Source organism: Glycine soja, chromosome 19 (genome assembly GCF_004193775.1).
Source record: "Glycine soja cultivar W05 chromosome 19, ASM419377v2, whole genome shotgun sequence".
Lineage (NCBI taxonomy): Eukaryota > Viridiplantae > Streptophyta > Magnoliopsida > Fabales > Fabaceae > Glycine > Glycine soja.
In genome coordinates this window covers 44488030-44501885 of record NC_041020.1, presented here as the reverse complement: position 1 = coordinate 44501885, position 13856 = coordinate 44488030, and the positions used below count along the sequence as shown (strand labels likewise).

Genomic DNA, 13856 nt, shown 5'->3' with positions numbered 1-13856 from the left:
GAACCTCTATACACGCCTAGCTAGACATGACACAGGCCAATACGTACATTTCTTACCTCCCACTCCAATCAAGCATCACTAGCATACCCTTTTCACATGCACATAATAAAAGCATTCCTCACTCTCCTCCTCTCCACCACAAACCCGTTTCTTAGCTCAAAATAACTCAAATATACTACACCATTTCATAAAGCTAAAAGATGGGATTCAACAGAACCCTCTTTTGGCTTTCTGTCTTTGTAATTTTTCTCTTTTCTATCATATTTGTTCTTTATACCACGCCACCTTCCCCCGCTGCCAACACCGCCATTAGTCCTCAAGATAGCTTCAGTTTCCAGATTGGTATATTTAGTAAGATTATAAAGCTTAGTGGCGCTGAACACTTTATGTCTCTGATAACAAGTATAGCTAGGAGGAGACATCATCACCGGAGGAGTCATAAGGAAAAATGTGACAGGTCCAAATGGGATTCCAAGCTTATTCAAGACTATAATGTGAGTCTTGTTCTCACGGTTGACTTAAAGGGCTGTGCTAACTTCAGTAGCGTGCAGAAAGCTGTTGATGCTGTTCCTGAATCTAGTTCTGATACCACCCTTATCATAATCGATTCTGGCACATACAGGTTGTTATCTCAGTTTTTTATTAATTCATCCTTTCTGCCAAATCACCTCCATTTTTCTTTTGCCTTCCTTTTCATTTGTTAAAACATATTGTGAACATAACAATTTTAAAATGAATGGTTTAATTAATATTAGATCTCAGAATCTCTTACATTCAAGAGTCTTGTGAGACTCAAGAGTAACTAATGCACAGGTTTATTTACCGTATGTTAAAATTTAATGTTGGTAATAATATTGGAGGCAGTAAGGGATCAAATTTTAGATGACTTGGTCCTAAAGGTTCTTATTCCATGTCATGAACTTACTACCTAAAAGCTTAAATTATTAGGTGAGAATTATCCTTGAATGATTCTTTCTCACATCATTAACTGTTTTCAATCCAAGTTGTAGGGCATGATCAAATATGCTTGCCTACATAGATAATTATAGGGCTTTCCTATTATATCTCAATCCCATTTTTTACAAGGGCTATTTTAGCATTATACACCAAAATTTTGAAAGAAAAAAAACTCAAACTTTTAGATGGAACAACATATACAACCCCACTTGAAGGAAAGTTAAATCAATTAAATTTATTTTGAAAATTAAAAGAAAAATTCTCAATTCTTTTACAAATCACAGAGAGAAGGTAGTGGTGCAGGCCAACAAAACAAACTTGATAGTTCAAGGTCAAGGGTATCTGAATACAACCATAGAATGGAACGACACCGCAAATTCCACCGGCGGTACTTCCTATAGCTACTCCTTCGCCGTCTTTGCTTCTAAGTTCACTGCTTACAACATCAGCTTTAAGGTAATATTAAGCATGCATGTTAAGCTGCATGCAATTTAATTGGTTACTTAAGTTGCATGCTTGCATCGTACGTGGATATATATATATTATTGCCATGTTTGCGGCTTGTGAGATCTTAATTAACGTTTTGTTTCTTTAAAAAGAACACGGCTCCTCCACCGTCACCAGGAGTTGTTGGGGCACAAGCAGTGGCACTGAGGGTAACCGGTGATCAAGCAGCTTTCTATGGTTGTGGGTTTTATGGTGCGCAGGACACACTCAATGATGATGGTGGGAGACATTATTTTAAAGAATGCTTCATCCAAGGATCCATTGATTTCATATTTGGAAATGCTAGATCACTTTATGAGGTATAAATTAATAAATAAATAACTGCCTTGCCTTTAAAGTATGTCTTGTCTACCGCAATATATCCTTTGCCACATACACAAATTAACAGATTATATCCTCTGCAATGATACGACTTTAAATTTTAGTGGCCCCATCATAATTGAAAGATTAGGTGAAACTAGTAATGTTCATATGGGGGCATTAATTAAATGACAAGTTAATTATTAAACAAATGTTAAGTTCTTACGGTTTTTTTTTTACGTTTTTTTTTATAATTTTCACATTAAATATTTTTTTATTTTAATTTTTTAACCAATGTGCTAAAAATACTAGTTAACAAAATCCTAATTATTATATGAAGGTATATAAACGTATATCATTCATTTGACAAAGTGAAGTAAATGCCATTCTAGCATATACATACTTAAATTAATTAAAATTTATTTTATTCATTTTTCAATTCATTATATAACTTCATGTCATTTTAAAGGACTGAAATCCTAACTAACTTTGACTCACATAATTTAAATTAGATTGAAAACATTCTTTTTGTTTGTTTTATAACACACTCTTGAATTGCAGTATGCAATTAATCTGATATCATTCTGAAAGAAAACTTGATATATGGTTTGGAAAACTCAGAAATTAACTTATAATTAAGTTCTGATATGCATGTGCAGGATTGTACCATAAACTGTGTAGCAAAAGAAGAGAAGGATGGGATTAGCGGGTCGATCACCGCTCAAGGGAGACAATCGATGAATGAGGAAAGTGGATTTTCCTTTGTGAATTGCAGCATTGTTGGGAGTGGGAGAGTGTGGCTTGGAAGAGCATGGGGAGCCTATGCCACTGTGGTATTCTCAAGAACATACATGTCTGATGTCGTAGCTCCTGATGGATGGAATGATTGGAGAGATCCCTCTAGAGACCAGTCTGTATCTCTTCTCCTCGTCCTTATCATTTTTTTCTTTTAACTCAACTTTCAACACATGATTTTTTTTTCTTAATTATGTTTTTCCCCCTCAAATAAGGAGGTATGTTTATTTTAGTCTCTTAAATAAAAATTTGTACTTTTTAGTTTTTCCAATTTTAAAAATATTCTTTTTAACCCTTCTTAGATAAAAATTTGTAATTTTTAGTTACTCAAATTCTGACTGAGAAACTAGGGACACATATTTGATTAACGGTTCACAGTATTTTTGAGTGTTGAACATACATGTTAGAGAGTAAATTAAGTTTCGTGACATGTTTATGTTCGAAAGTATATTTGCAGAATTTAATAGAGCCTTATTTTTGGTTTAATGCATTAACAGAGACAAGAAATTAAAAAAAAAAAACAAAAAAACGTTTGTCTATGTTATTCACTATCTGGTTTGATTGACAGAGCGTTATTTTTGGTTTAACACAGGAGTGTCTTCTTTGGGGAGTACCGTTGTCTTGGACCTGGAGCAAATTATACATCCAGAGTCCCTTATGCCAAGCAACTCAGGGATTACGAAGCAAACTCCTACACGAATATTTCGTACATTGATGGAACTGATTGGCTTCTTGATTATTTTCAAAACTATGTTAACCCTTCATATATCTAATGGGAAACAATTAATAAAGCTCAACTGCTAAATATATATGTACATATATATATTTGCCCAATAAGTACAATCAAGGCTTTATTTTTTCTTTCGCTCATTCAGCAGTTTAATGAGTACATTTAAAGTAACTTATAAAAGTTCAAACCAAGTTGTAGAGGAATAATTAACTGTTGAGTGTTTAATCCCTGTATATGAATTCTCTTATTTAACTAATAATCACACCATATAAAATAGCTATTGTGTATGACGAATAAACAGAAACAAGGAAAGTACATTGATAATAATAGCCTTCATACCACATCAAATGAAAGACCAAAAAAGCATACAGTTTATAAGTATAGTTACATATATATGTAAAACGGTCAATGGCAGAAGCAGAATATCATATATATTTTATCATGAAAAGTATTGTAGTCTCTTACTTATCTTAGTACCAAAAAGTTTATTTTTATTTTATTCATTATAAGTCATCCATGAGAAAATGACACAAGGAAAAACAAAGATCGCTTATTAATCATCGGCTGTAACAAAGATCTTAATACCCTGCATATTTAGTATACTACGTACTAATTAATTAATGTTTCATAATATCTTCAATTAAGCATGAAATGTTGAAGTGAGATGAACCTCCCTTCACTATGGCATTTCTTGCCATCTTTCCAAGCTCTATTGCTCTATTCCTCCTCTTTTCTTCCTCTTCACCTCCCAGCATGCACATCTCTATAGCTTCCATGATTCTACTTTTCTTCACCATTGCACCAACTTTCTCTTCATCACCCCACCTTACCGGAACCTCAACACCTATTCTAACTCCAATCTTCAAAACTTGCACAATAAATTTTTCATTTAAGAATTGCTCAGCAAATAAAGGCCATGTTATCATTGGCAACCCGGAGCACACACCTTCTATGGTTGAATTCCAGCCACAATGGGTCAAGAATCCACCAACTGAAGGGTGAGACAATATCAAAGTTTGCGGAGCCCACCCTTTTATGACAAGTCCTCTACCTCTTACCCTTTCATCAAATTTTTCATCCTCTAACCAATTATTTAGCTCTGAAAGATTTTCTCCTGCAGTTTTGACTACCCAAATAAAAGTTTGATTTGATGCTTCTAAACCCAACCCAAGTTCTATCAATTGAGATGTAACAAGCCTACACAAGCTGCCAAGGCACACATAAAGAACTGATCTTGGTTCCATTGAGTTTAGCCATTCCAAGCATTGCTTCTCTTCAATTGAAGGCTTGTTTCCTCTCTCAAACTTGTCCAAACCATCCTTGTTGGATAAAGACACAGGACCAATGCACCAAACTCTCTTGTTCAAGGCCTTCTCATACTCCTTAGCACAACCATGCTCCAATTCTTCAAAGCTGTTTACCACAACCCCAGAAGCAGACATTTCAGCCTCCAACATTTTGTGCCTAAAATCATCCAAATCAGGCAGAGAAAAAAAATACTCCAGGGAGTTGTGCTTTGGTTATCTCAACCCTCTGAGGCAATCCTGGTATGAGTAAAGGTTCTGAGTCAGAAGAACAAGAAAGATGAGAGTTATAGAGCTTGATATTATAGGAGCTAAGTAATGAAAAACAAGACATTCCATGAAAGACAAGCCTTGGAATATTGAACTTCTTGGCTGTTGTAGAAGTCCAAGATAGGCATTTATCTGATATTATGCAACTTGGAGGAGAAGGGTGGTTTGGAGGTACTTCTCCAAAGGTTCTTGCGTCATCTCAAGGGCAATATAGAAGTTTCTGAGTAGGTTTCTTGATGGTAAAGTATCAAGGTTTTCACAGCCTAATGGAAGTCCAACTTTTTGGCATGGAAATGGGATTTGTAGGAGTTGAATTGGAATGCCAGATTTTGCTGCTCTAATAACTGTTTGCTCAAATCTTGAGGCATTGTTAAGGGTACTTACCAACGTGATAATAACCCCTCTCTCTGCCAAAATCCTTGCCATGTCCACCATGGGGATCATGTGGCCTTGTGCAAGAAGTGGAACTAACACAAAATGAGGTTGCTTCAGTGGCAAAACCATTACGTAATGAAGTAAAATTATGTGGCTAATAAAATGTTATTTTCTTTGGTGTAAATTAAATAGGTTTGGTACATATATCGAGAAGGCCAATATATTGTTGACCACTCGTCACACGTGACGTTTCTTTATAAACCGCTGATGATCTCAAACCTTCGAGAGTATATTATTTTATGGCGATAAAATACTAAAACAAACAAATTAAAATGTAGATAATTAATGTCCTGTGCGTTAGCTAGGATAAACTTTTTGATACTCTCTTCTATTTTTACAAATAAACAGTTTATATTTACCTTTTACTTCATGCATACAGTTTAAAAGTTTATATTCAGAATATTATTTAGACCATAAATATGTTACTTGATAAAATTCAAAAATACTTTATCTATATATTAAAAAAATGAGATAATTAATGTTCTTTCAGTATTATCTATTGAAAATAACTATAATATGTTTAACTTCAATCATATTGGGGACGCGTATTTTGTGATGATTTATATAAACGCTGAAAAGTATAATACCTATACAAAATACTAGAAAGCCGTCCATTGGATACTGAAATTATCTAAGCTTAGTTTCAAAAGAAGGTTCCTTCCGTCCCTCCAAGTAAACTTCGTAAATACGTGGGTTTTGAAGAGTAATATATAATCAATTTTAAAGAAGAAATATAGGTTTCTTAGCAAATGTACCTTTGAATTTTCGTGATTCGAGTATGTAATATCCCATGAGAAGAAATGAAGAAGTTTCTAAGCAAATTACATACTAGTGAATTCACTGAAATTTTCGTTTATTCGTCGTAAACCATAAACATTTTAACCATTTTAAAACTAAGACAAAATTTGAGTTTTCACTATTGTTTTTTAATTAAAACTAAAATTCTATCTTACCAATTACTGTCGACCTTTAATATATGTTAACCTTTATTATATAAATTATTAAGATAAAATCTAATTTTTATATAAAAAAATAGCAAAAGATATAGTTAAAATATTGTACTTATGAGAAGTTGTCTTCCAACGTATACTGATGAGCGAGTCTTGCAAAAAGGTTTAAATAGCAGCTAAAATGGGCCCCACGCATAACAAATGTAGTCATAGCCCACAAATAAATCTCCAATAGCCTTCACTGTTGGCTAGACATCAGGTAAAAAATATTTCGGCAATTATGTAAAATTGCAAATCTGTAAGTCCATTATGGGCAATGCAGATTCAAATATCTGACTAGTAATCAACTAAGATAAATTAATTATATTATAAAATAATTAATGTTGTTATATAATAGTAAAACTTATAATATATATTTGATACATATATAAATTAATTAGATCAAAATTTATATATGTAAATAAACTAATTATTAAATCAAAATTAGTTGTCATAGAATTTATTATGTAAATTTATATTTATATTAAATATATAATAGAAATTTTAGTATTATATATAACGACATTAATTATTTTATAATATAATTAATCTATTAGTTCGGTTGGTTAGAGTGTTATGTTAATAATCTGGAAGTCACATATTTAAATCTGCAATTTTATGGATTGACTTAATTATGTGGAATGGAAAAGAATGAAAGAAAATTAAAAAAAAATATATTTAAATTAAAATAGTATAATAGAAGTGAGACTCATTATTTTTCTGAAAATTTCTTCTTAAATAATAATTTTTTTCTCTTCAATCAAACCACCCTAAGTATCTCATGAAAAAATTGTGACTTGATGTATTTTTCAACATAAAACTATCACGCGCGTCCTATGTTGAATGTGTAGTGAAAATTAGTGTTTTCTAGCATTGGAGTACATGTCTAAGGTCGAGCTTAGTATTCTACACCAAATTTTGAAGAAAATGAATTCTAACTTATTTATATGATATAAATTTATTTTGAAGTCTTATATAATAACATATTTAAAAGATTATTACAGGTAGTCACGATTGTTACAGTAGTCACGACCCTACACAACGCATCCCGTTTCTCAGAAACCTTTGCTCGTGCTTGTGACTCAGGCCTTCACCTCAGATTGCTTCAACTCCAATTTCCATCACAAGACGCTGGGCTTCCAGAAGGGTGTGAGAATTTTAGGCTTTTTTACTAAAAGGGTATTTTTAAGCGTGATTTTCCTGGGTGAGTTTTAAAAAATGATCTAACGTACCAGGTAGTACGACTTTTAAGTTATATAATACCACTTCTAAGTAAACTTATTTATGACTTGAGTTAATTTTTTTTATGATTTTAAAGTTGTAGTAATATTTTTTTTGTTTTACGACTTTAAAGTCGTAAATCACTTTTTTTAATCTTTTAATCTTTTTATAGTTTATAATTTTTTTCATTTTTTTTAAAATTATTTAAATGTATAATAAATAAATATTTTTTATGATTTTATTTTATATGCTATTAATTTATTTTAATGTTTTATTACGTTATATATTTTTAATATTGTTTTATTTAAATGTTTTTTTATTTAAAATTTAGATAATATATTAATAAAAATATATAATAAAATTAAAAACAATGAATGAATGATCATATGATCGTGGACAATTTTAAGTATTTTGACTATCTTACTCGCATGTAACTATAACGGATGTTTTTTACAATTTAAATTATGAAGACACATGACCTCAATATTTAGGTCTATATTTTATGGTTGATCCTTTGAAACGATGACAAACATCAAGAAGTCGACATAATAAGATGGACGAACTAATTTCAAATAGGCCTAAAAACTATTCATTAGATAAAAGTGAATATCATAATCGTACTAACTGTCCATAGAAACAAGGACATGACTAACATAACTTGTATTTTGTATGTTTTTCTTTCATTTGTATTATGTATTTTATATTAATGTATTGATACTATCACACCTGCTATTGGGGTATTGACACACTGCGGCTTAGAAGCAATATGTGCTGGCGTGCCAATGCTTACGTGACCGTTGTTTCGGGAACAATTCTTGAATGAGAGTTCGTTGAGCAGATACTAAGAATTGGGTAAGAGTTTGGGTGGAAAGTCAGGTACTCTGGGGCGATTAAGAGAAAATTGGGGTGTTGGTTAAGAAGGAAGATGTTTTAAGGTCTATAGAGAAGTTAATGGATGAGGGAAATGAAAGGGAAGAGAGGAGAAAAAAGGCCAAAGAGATTGCGGAATTGGATAAAAAAGCTGTAGAAGGAGGATCCTCTCATTTCAATGCAACCCAGCTAATCCAAGATATCATGCAACAGTCCAACAAAGGCTAGTACAACGATCATCTTAGGTTATCAATAGGCATATATATATATATATCATGAGAAGTTCCTAATTAGCTTGTTGAGGGTTGGAAAGAATATCACTAATGTTAGTTGATTCATTAAACGTGCTATAAGTGGACTTACATAATCAGCAAAAACATAGGGCAAGAATCCTTTGGCACGCTCACACACAAATATTCAAGATTACAAAAGATACCATTATATATCTTACTGATTTGCTAATAAGCAAATAAGGAACTTCTCATGAAATAGTATATATAAATATGCTTTTGATAACCGAAACCGAAGATAATCCTTAGTTTTTGTTGGACTGTTGCATGATATCTTGGATTAGCTGGGTTACATTGAAGTGAGAAGATCCTCCTTCTACAGCTTTCTTAGCCATCTCCGCAAGATCTCTAGCCCTTTTTCTCTTCTCTTCCCTTTCATTTCCCTCATCCATTAACTTCTCTATAGCCCTCACAACATCTTCTTTCTTCACCAACACCCCACTTTTCTCTTCATCACCCCAGATTACCGGACTTTCCACCCCAACTCTTACTCCAATTCTAAGTACCTGCACAATGAACTTCTCATTGAAGAATTGATCCCCAAACAACGGCCATGTAAGCATTGGCACGCTAGCACATATTGCTTCTAAGGTTGAGTTCCAACCACAGTGTGTTATGAACCCTCCAATTGCAGGGTGTGATAATATCAGTACCTGAGGAGCCCAACCTCGAATCAAAAGACCCACCCCCTTGGTCTTTTCCTCAAACCCGGATTCCTTAATCCATTTGTTCAACACTTGTGTTTGATTTCTCTCCCTGATAACCCAAATGAATGGTTTTTTAGCTGCTTATAAGGCCATACCAAGCTCTATAAACTGCAACGGAATTAAATTGCATATACTTCCAAGGCACACGTAAATTACTGAATTTGTTTTTTGCAAGTGAAGCCACTTCATGCAACTGTGCGCATCACTTGAAGCCTTGTTCCCTCTCTGAGCCTTGTCCAATTGATTCCTGTTTCTGAGTGAAACAGGGCCAACACATCACACTTTATCGTTTCTGGTCTTCTTGAAATCCCCTGCATATGCTGGCTCCAACTCCTTAAAAGAATTCACCACCACGCCATAACTTACCGCTTCAGCCGCGGCCATTTTGTCGACAAACTCGCTCCATCAGTTTTCATGCATTGGTCTTGGCGTGTGTTCTTTGGTGATCTCAATTTTGTCGGGGATGTCAGGTATCAAAAAATACTCCGAATCCGTGGCTATGCTCTCGAGAAGATTAGAAGTGACCAACTTTTGCTGTCACAAGAGACAGAAGCAGCTAACTCCGTAGAAAGAAATTCTGGGGATGTTGAATTTGGTGGCGATGTGGGCTGTGTATGCCAAACTCACATCAGAGATGATGCAGTTTGGTTTTGGTGTTAACTCTTCAAACACTTTCTCAGCTGGTTCCAGCAGAAAGTTGTTTGCAGCAAGGAAGAAACTCAAGCCCATACCCATTGAAGGAAGCATGTCAAAATTCTCACACCCTTCTGGAAGTCCAGCATCTTGTGATGGAAATTGGAGTTGAACTAATCGGAGGTGTAGGCCTGAGTCAGAAGCACGAGCAAAAGTTTCTGATAAACGAGAAGCGTTATGTGGGGTTGTGACTACTGTAACAATGTTGCTATGCTGTGCTAATATTGTTGCAAGGTCTGTCATGGGGAGCAAGTGGCCGGGGGCCATGAGAGGAAACAGAACAAAGTGAAGCTGAGGTGCTTGGGATGCCATTTGGATTTAGATTGGTCGAATAACAGACACTATTCTCAAATGCACTTGTTTATGATCTATTAGAAATTTCAATTAAAAAGTATGCTATATGTTATAGCTATTTCTGTGATGTAAGCGCCTACCTATGCAAGTTATGAGTCAAGCCGGCATGGTTTGACTAGGATTGTGTGGCTTTCAGCCAACAAAGAACACGTTTTTATATTATACATATTTTCTTAAGAGCTTAGATACTTCATCAATTAAATAAACATTAATGGGATACAATTGGATAAGAATGCGTGAAACAAACATAAGTGGGGGCATGAGAGTGATGAAACAGGTTTTCTTAGTGGGTAATCTATAAGTGTCTCCATAAATTTTGAGGTATGCTCTGATGAGTCTTTAGAATTCAATTCACTTAATTTTTTTTAGAAAAAAAATACATAGAAAGAACATAAATGTAGTAGGAAAAGCATTTGCTCTACTTTATAAAATAAAACCAACGGATATGAACCCATGACTAATTTATTTATTAAATAAACCCAAAAGATGGACTCATGGCTATTTTGAAGCTGATGATCCACCATCTTCAACTGCCCCAATTTCTTGAATAAATAATTCGCAATTTGAAGCTGATGATCCACCATCTTCAACTGCCTTCTGAGCCATTTCTTTGATCTCTCTAGCTCTGTTCCTTCTCTGTTCCCCATCCCCACCTTGCTCCATGAGCTGGTCAACAGCCTTTTTCACACACTCTTTCTTCACCAATGCTTTCTGTGTCTCCATGGGGTCTACAGGAGCTTCAACCCCAATCCTCACACCAATCTTCAGCACTTGCACAATGAGCTTCTCATTGATGAACTGCTCAGCAGACATTGGCCAAGTTATCATTGGAATCCCTGCAGAAACTGCTTCCAGTGTTGAATTCCAACCACAATGAGATAAGAACCCACCAGTTGAAGGATGGGACAGTATCTCAACTTGTGGTGCCCATCCTCTAATGATGACACCCTTTCTTCTATTCCTCTCTTGAAAATTCTCTTCTTCTAACCATTTCTCTATCTCTTGAGAACAATCACTCTTTCCAATCACCCAAATGAAGGGGTGGCTTGATGCTTCCAAGCCCAAAGCAATCTCCTTTAGTTGTGAAGCATTAATGCGACACAAGCTTCCAAAACAGACATAGATCACAGAACAAGGCTTGTTGGAAGAAAGAAAATTTAGACATTCAGATTCATCCAGTGATGTCTCATTACCATCTCTCCCAGCCCTTTCCAAGAATAACTTGTCATGTAAAGAAAGTGGTCCTATACACCAAATTTTTCTTCCCACTTTCTCGTACCCTCTCACGTACATCTTCTCCAACTCCTCAAAAGTGTTCACCAATATCCCTGCTGCAGAATGTTCCCCAGCTTTGAATTGTTCAACGGCGTGCTTCCAAGCCTTCGAGTCCTGACTCATTGCCCCAGGTAACTGTGCCTTGGTGAATTCAATTGCGTCAGGCAAGTCCGGCACCACGAATGGCTCTGACATTGAGGTGACATTTTCATGCACCTTGGAATGGCCAATCTTGTGTGAGCACAAGAGGGCGAAGCATGAGATTCCGTGGAAGACAACCCTCGGTATCTTGAACTTCGATGCAACAGTAGTAGTCCAAGGTAAGCATATGTCGGAAACCATGCAAGTGGGAAGTGTTTCCAACTCTGAGAGCCATTTCTCAAGTGGCTCTTTCAGCATATTGGAAGCAGAGAAAAACAAGTGTTTGTATTGAGGGGAAGGAAGGGTGTCCAGGTTTTCACACCCTTCTGGTAACCCTGCTTCTGCGGAAGGAAAGGGTAGTACATGAAACTGTATTTTGAGTTTTAAGGCTTTTGCTTGGTCAATGAGCGTGTTGAACTTTGCTGCATTAAGGGGTGTAAGGACTATGGTGACAGAGACGCCATTGGATGCAAGTAATTTGGCCAAGTGTGTGAAGGGAATGAGATGGCTTTGGGACATGAAGGGAACAAGAAGGAAGTGTTGGTGGTGAGCTTGAAAAGCCATGGAGTAGAAGGGTATGTAAGGTATGCAATGCGACAGAGGAAAGATGGAAATAAGATTGTGCTGTTTTATTGCTCTGCTAAATGCAAATTCCACTCTCAACCAGTGAGGACTAGTACAATTCCAATATGAAAAATAGCAGAAAAGACAAATAAGGATGAAACACAGGGAATATTCAGAGGGAGAGAAAAAATCACAATTCACACCTAACCACTCTGCTGCTGCCTTTCTTCACACCCGCATTTCTTGGATAATTTGTAACTAACTTCTCCTTTTCTCTCTCTTCTGCTAACTAAGCCATTCCATGAGTATTGCCAGGTGACAGGTTCATTACAGGGTACTGAGTGTATGAAGGTGCAGCTGCAATATAGTGCTCGTGATAAACGGACAGAAAACAAAATGATATAGTCAAAGGAGGGTGGTAATCTTAGGGTTCTGCAACCACCTTTACACTTTCTACTCTTTATGCGGAAGGTCCTTAAATACAGGTAGTTGTGGTTCTTGTGGTGGAAAATTTAATTGTATTGACAAGTTTGGAAGGTCCTTAAATACAGGTGGTTGTGGTTGTTGTGCTGGAAAATTTAATTGTATTGATAAGGTTACACATAATTTATATTTTATACTATATGTTACTCTTTCTACTCTTTATGCGGAAGGTCCTTAAATACAGGTAGTTGTGGTGGAAAATTTAATTGTATTGATAAGGTTACACATAATTTATATTTTATACTATATGTTATTACTGTACAAGCACGATCCACACTCTATGGATGAACCAAACTCGAAGTCCACAACAAACTAATGAAGCTAAGCTTTAAGGAAATAAAATAACCAAAATCCAAGGTAAATAAGGTTCTCATTGTTGAAACTTGGAAGTTGAAACAAAGGAAACTAGGATGAAAACGCAGAAGGGCATAAAAATTTTGGTCACTTTAAAGCATCAAGAAAGGTGAATTGAAAAAATCAAGAATTAATAAAGAAAATTTAGCAAGCAAGCTAGCCATAAAAGCGTGGAATACAGAAGGTTCCTTTTTTTAAAAAAATAAATATTATAAATTAACAAGAAAGGGGAAATTATCATAGTAACAATTTTGGCCTCTCCCATCGTATCTAAATTATCTTAATTAATAATTTTCATATTGTATTTTTAATAACTTGTAATTTTTATGTTTTTTTTATTGTGCGTTTTATATTAATGTATTAATTATATTGTTTTTAGTTTTTACTGAAAGATTATTTAAACTTTAAATAAAAAATATTTAAAATAAACTATATTAAAAATATACATAACACGTTTTAAATAATAAAACATTAAAATAAAATAATAACATATCAAATAAAATCACAAAAAATATATTAATAAAATCAACTTAATATTATTTATTATATATTTAAATATTTTTTTAATTTTTTTATTTTAAAAAATTAAAATCGTAAATGCTATTAAATTAAAAAAA

General features: G+C 34.4%; 2 protein-coding genes and 2 pseudogenes across 2 annotated transcripts; 1 reads left to right on the top strand and 3 right to left on the bottom strand.

The window, feature by feature from the left end:
- Window positions 1-126: 126 nt before the first annotated feature.
- LOC114399489 (putative pectinesterase 14) lies at window positions 127-3433 on the top strand. Its single transcript, XM_028361686.1, has 5 exons — window positions 127-622; window positions 1242-1413; window positions 1557-1763; window positions 2424-2674; window positions 3152-3433. The coding sequence occupies exons 1-5, from the start codon at window positions 201-203 to the stop codon at window positions 3330-3332; spliced, it is 1233 nt and encodes a 410-aa protein (XP_028217487.1). The 5' UTR covers window positions 127-200; the 3' UTR covers window positions 3333-3433.
- A 152-nt stretch (window positions 3434-3585) lies between these two features.
- On the bottom strand, window positions 3586-5367 carry LOC114399490 (annotated as a pseudogene).
- Window positions 5368-8071: 2704 nt separating this feature from the next.
- On the bottom strand, window positions 8072-10591 carry LOC114400361 (annotated as a pseudogene).
- A 151-nt stretch (window positions 10592-10742) lies between these two features.
- On the bottom strand, window positions 10743-12990 carry LOC114400360 (UDP-glycosyltransferase 73C3-like). The gene has a single exon (XM_028362798.1). The coding sequence runs from the start codon at window positions 12400-12402 to the stop codon at window positions 10921-10923; it is 1482 nt and encodes a 493-aa protein (XP_028218599.1). The 5' UTR covers window positions 12403-12990; the 3' UTR covers window positions 10743-10920.
- Window positions 12991-13856: the final 866 nt, after the last annotated feature.

Excerpts from the sequence above, each read along its gene's own strand:
- LOC114399489 (XM_028361686.1), top strand. The coding sequence starts at position 201 with ATGGGATTCAACAGAACCCTCTTTTGGCTTTCTGTCTTTGTAATTTTT. Across the intron at positions 1,764-2,423 it reads ATGCTAGATCACTTTATGAG|GATTGTACCATAAACTGTGT; the intron begins GTATAAATTAAT and ends ATGCATGTGCAG. Across the intron at positions 2,675-3,151 it reads AGAGATCCCTCTAGAGACCA|GAGTGTCTTCTTTGGGGAGT; the intron begins GTCTGTATCTCT and ends GGTTTAACACAG.
- LOC114400360 (XM_028362798.1), bottom strand. The coding sequence starts at position 12,402 with ATGGCTTTTCAAGCTCACCACCAACACTTCCTTCTTGTTCCCTTCATG.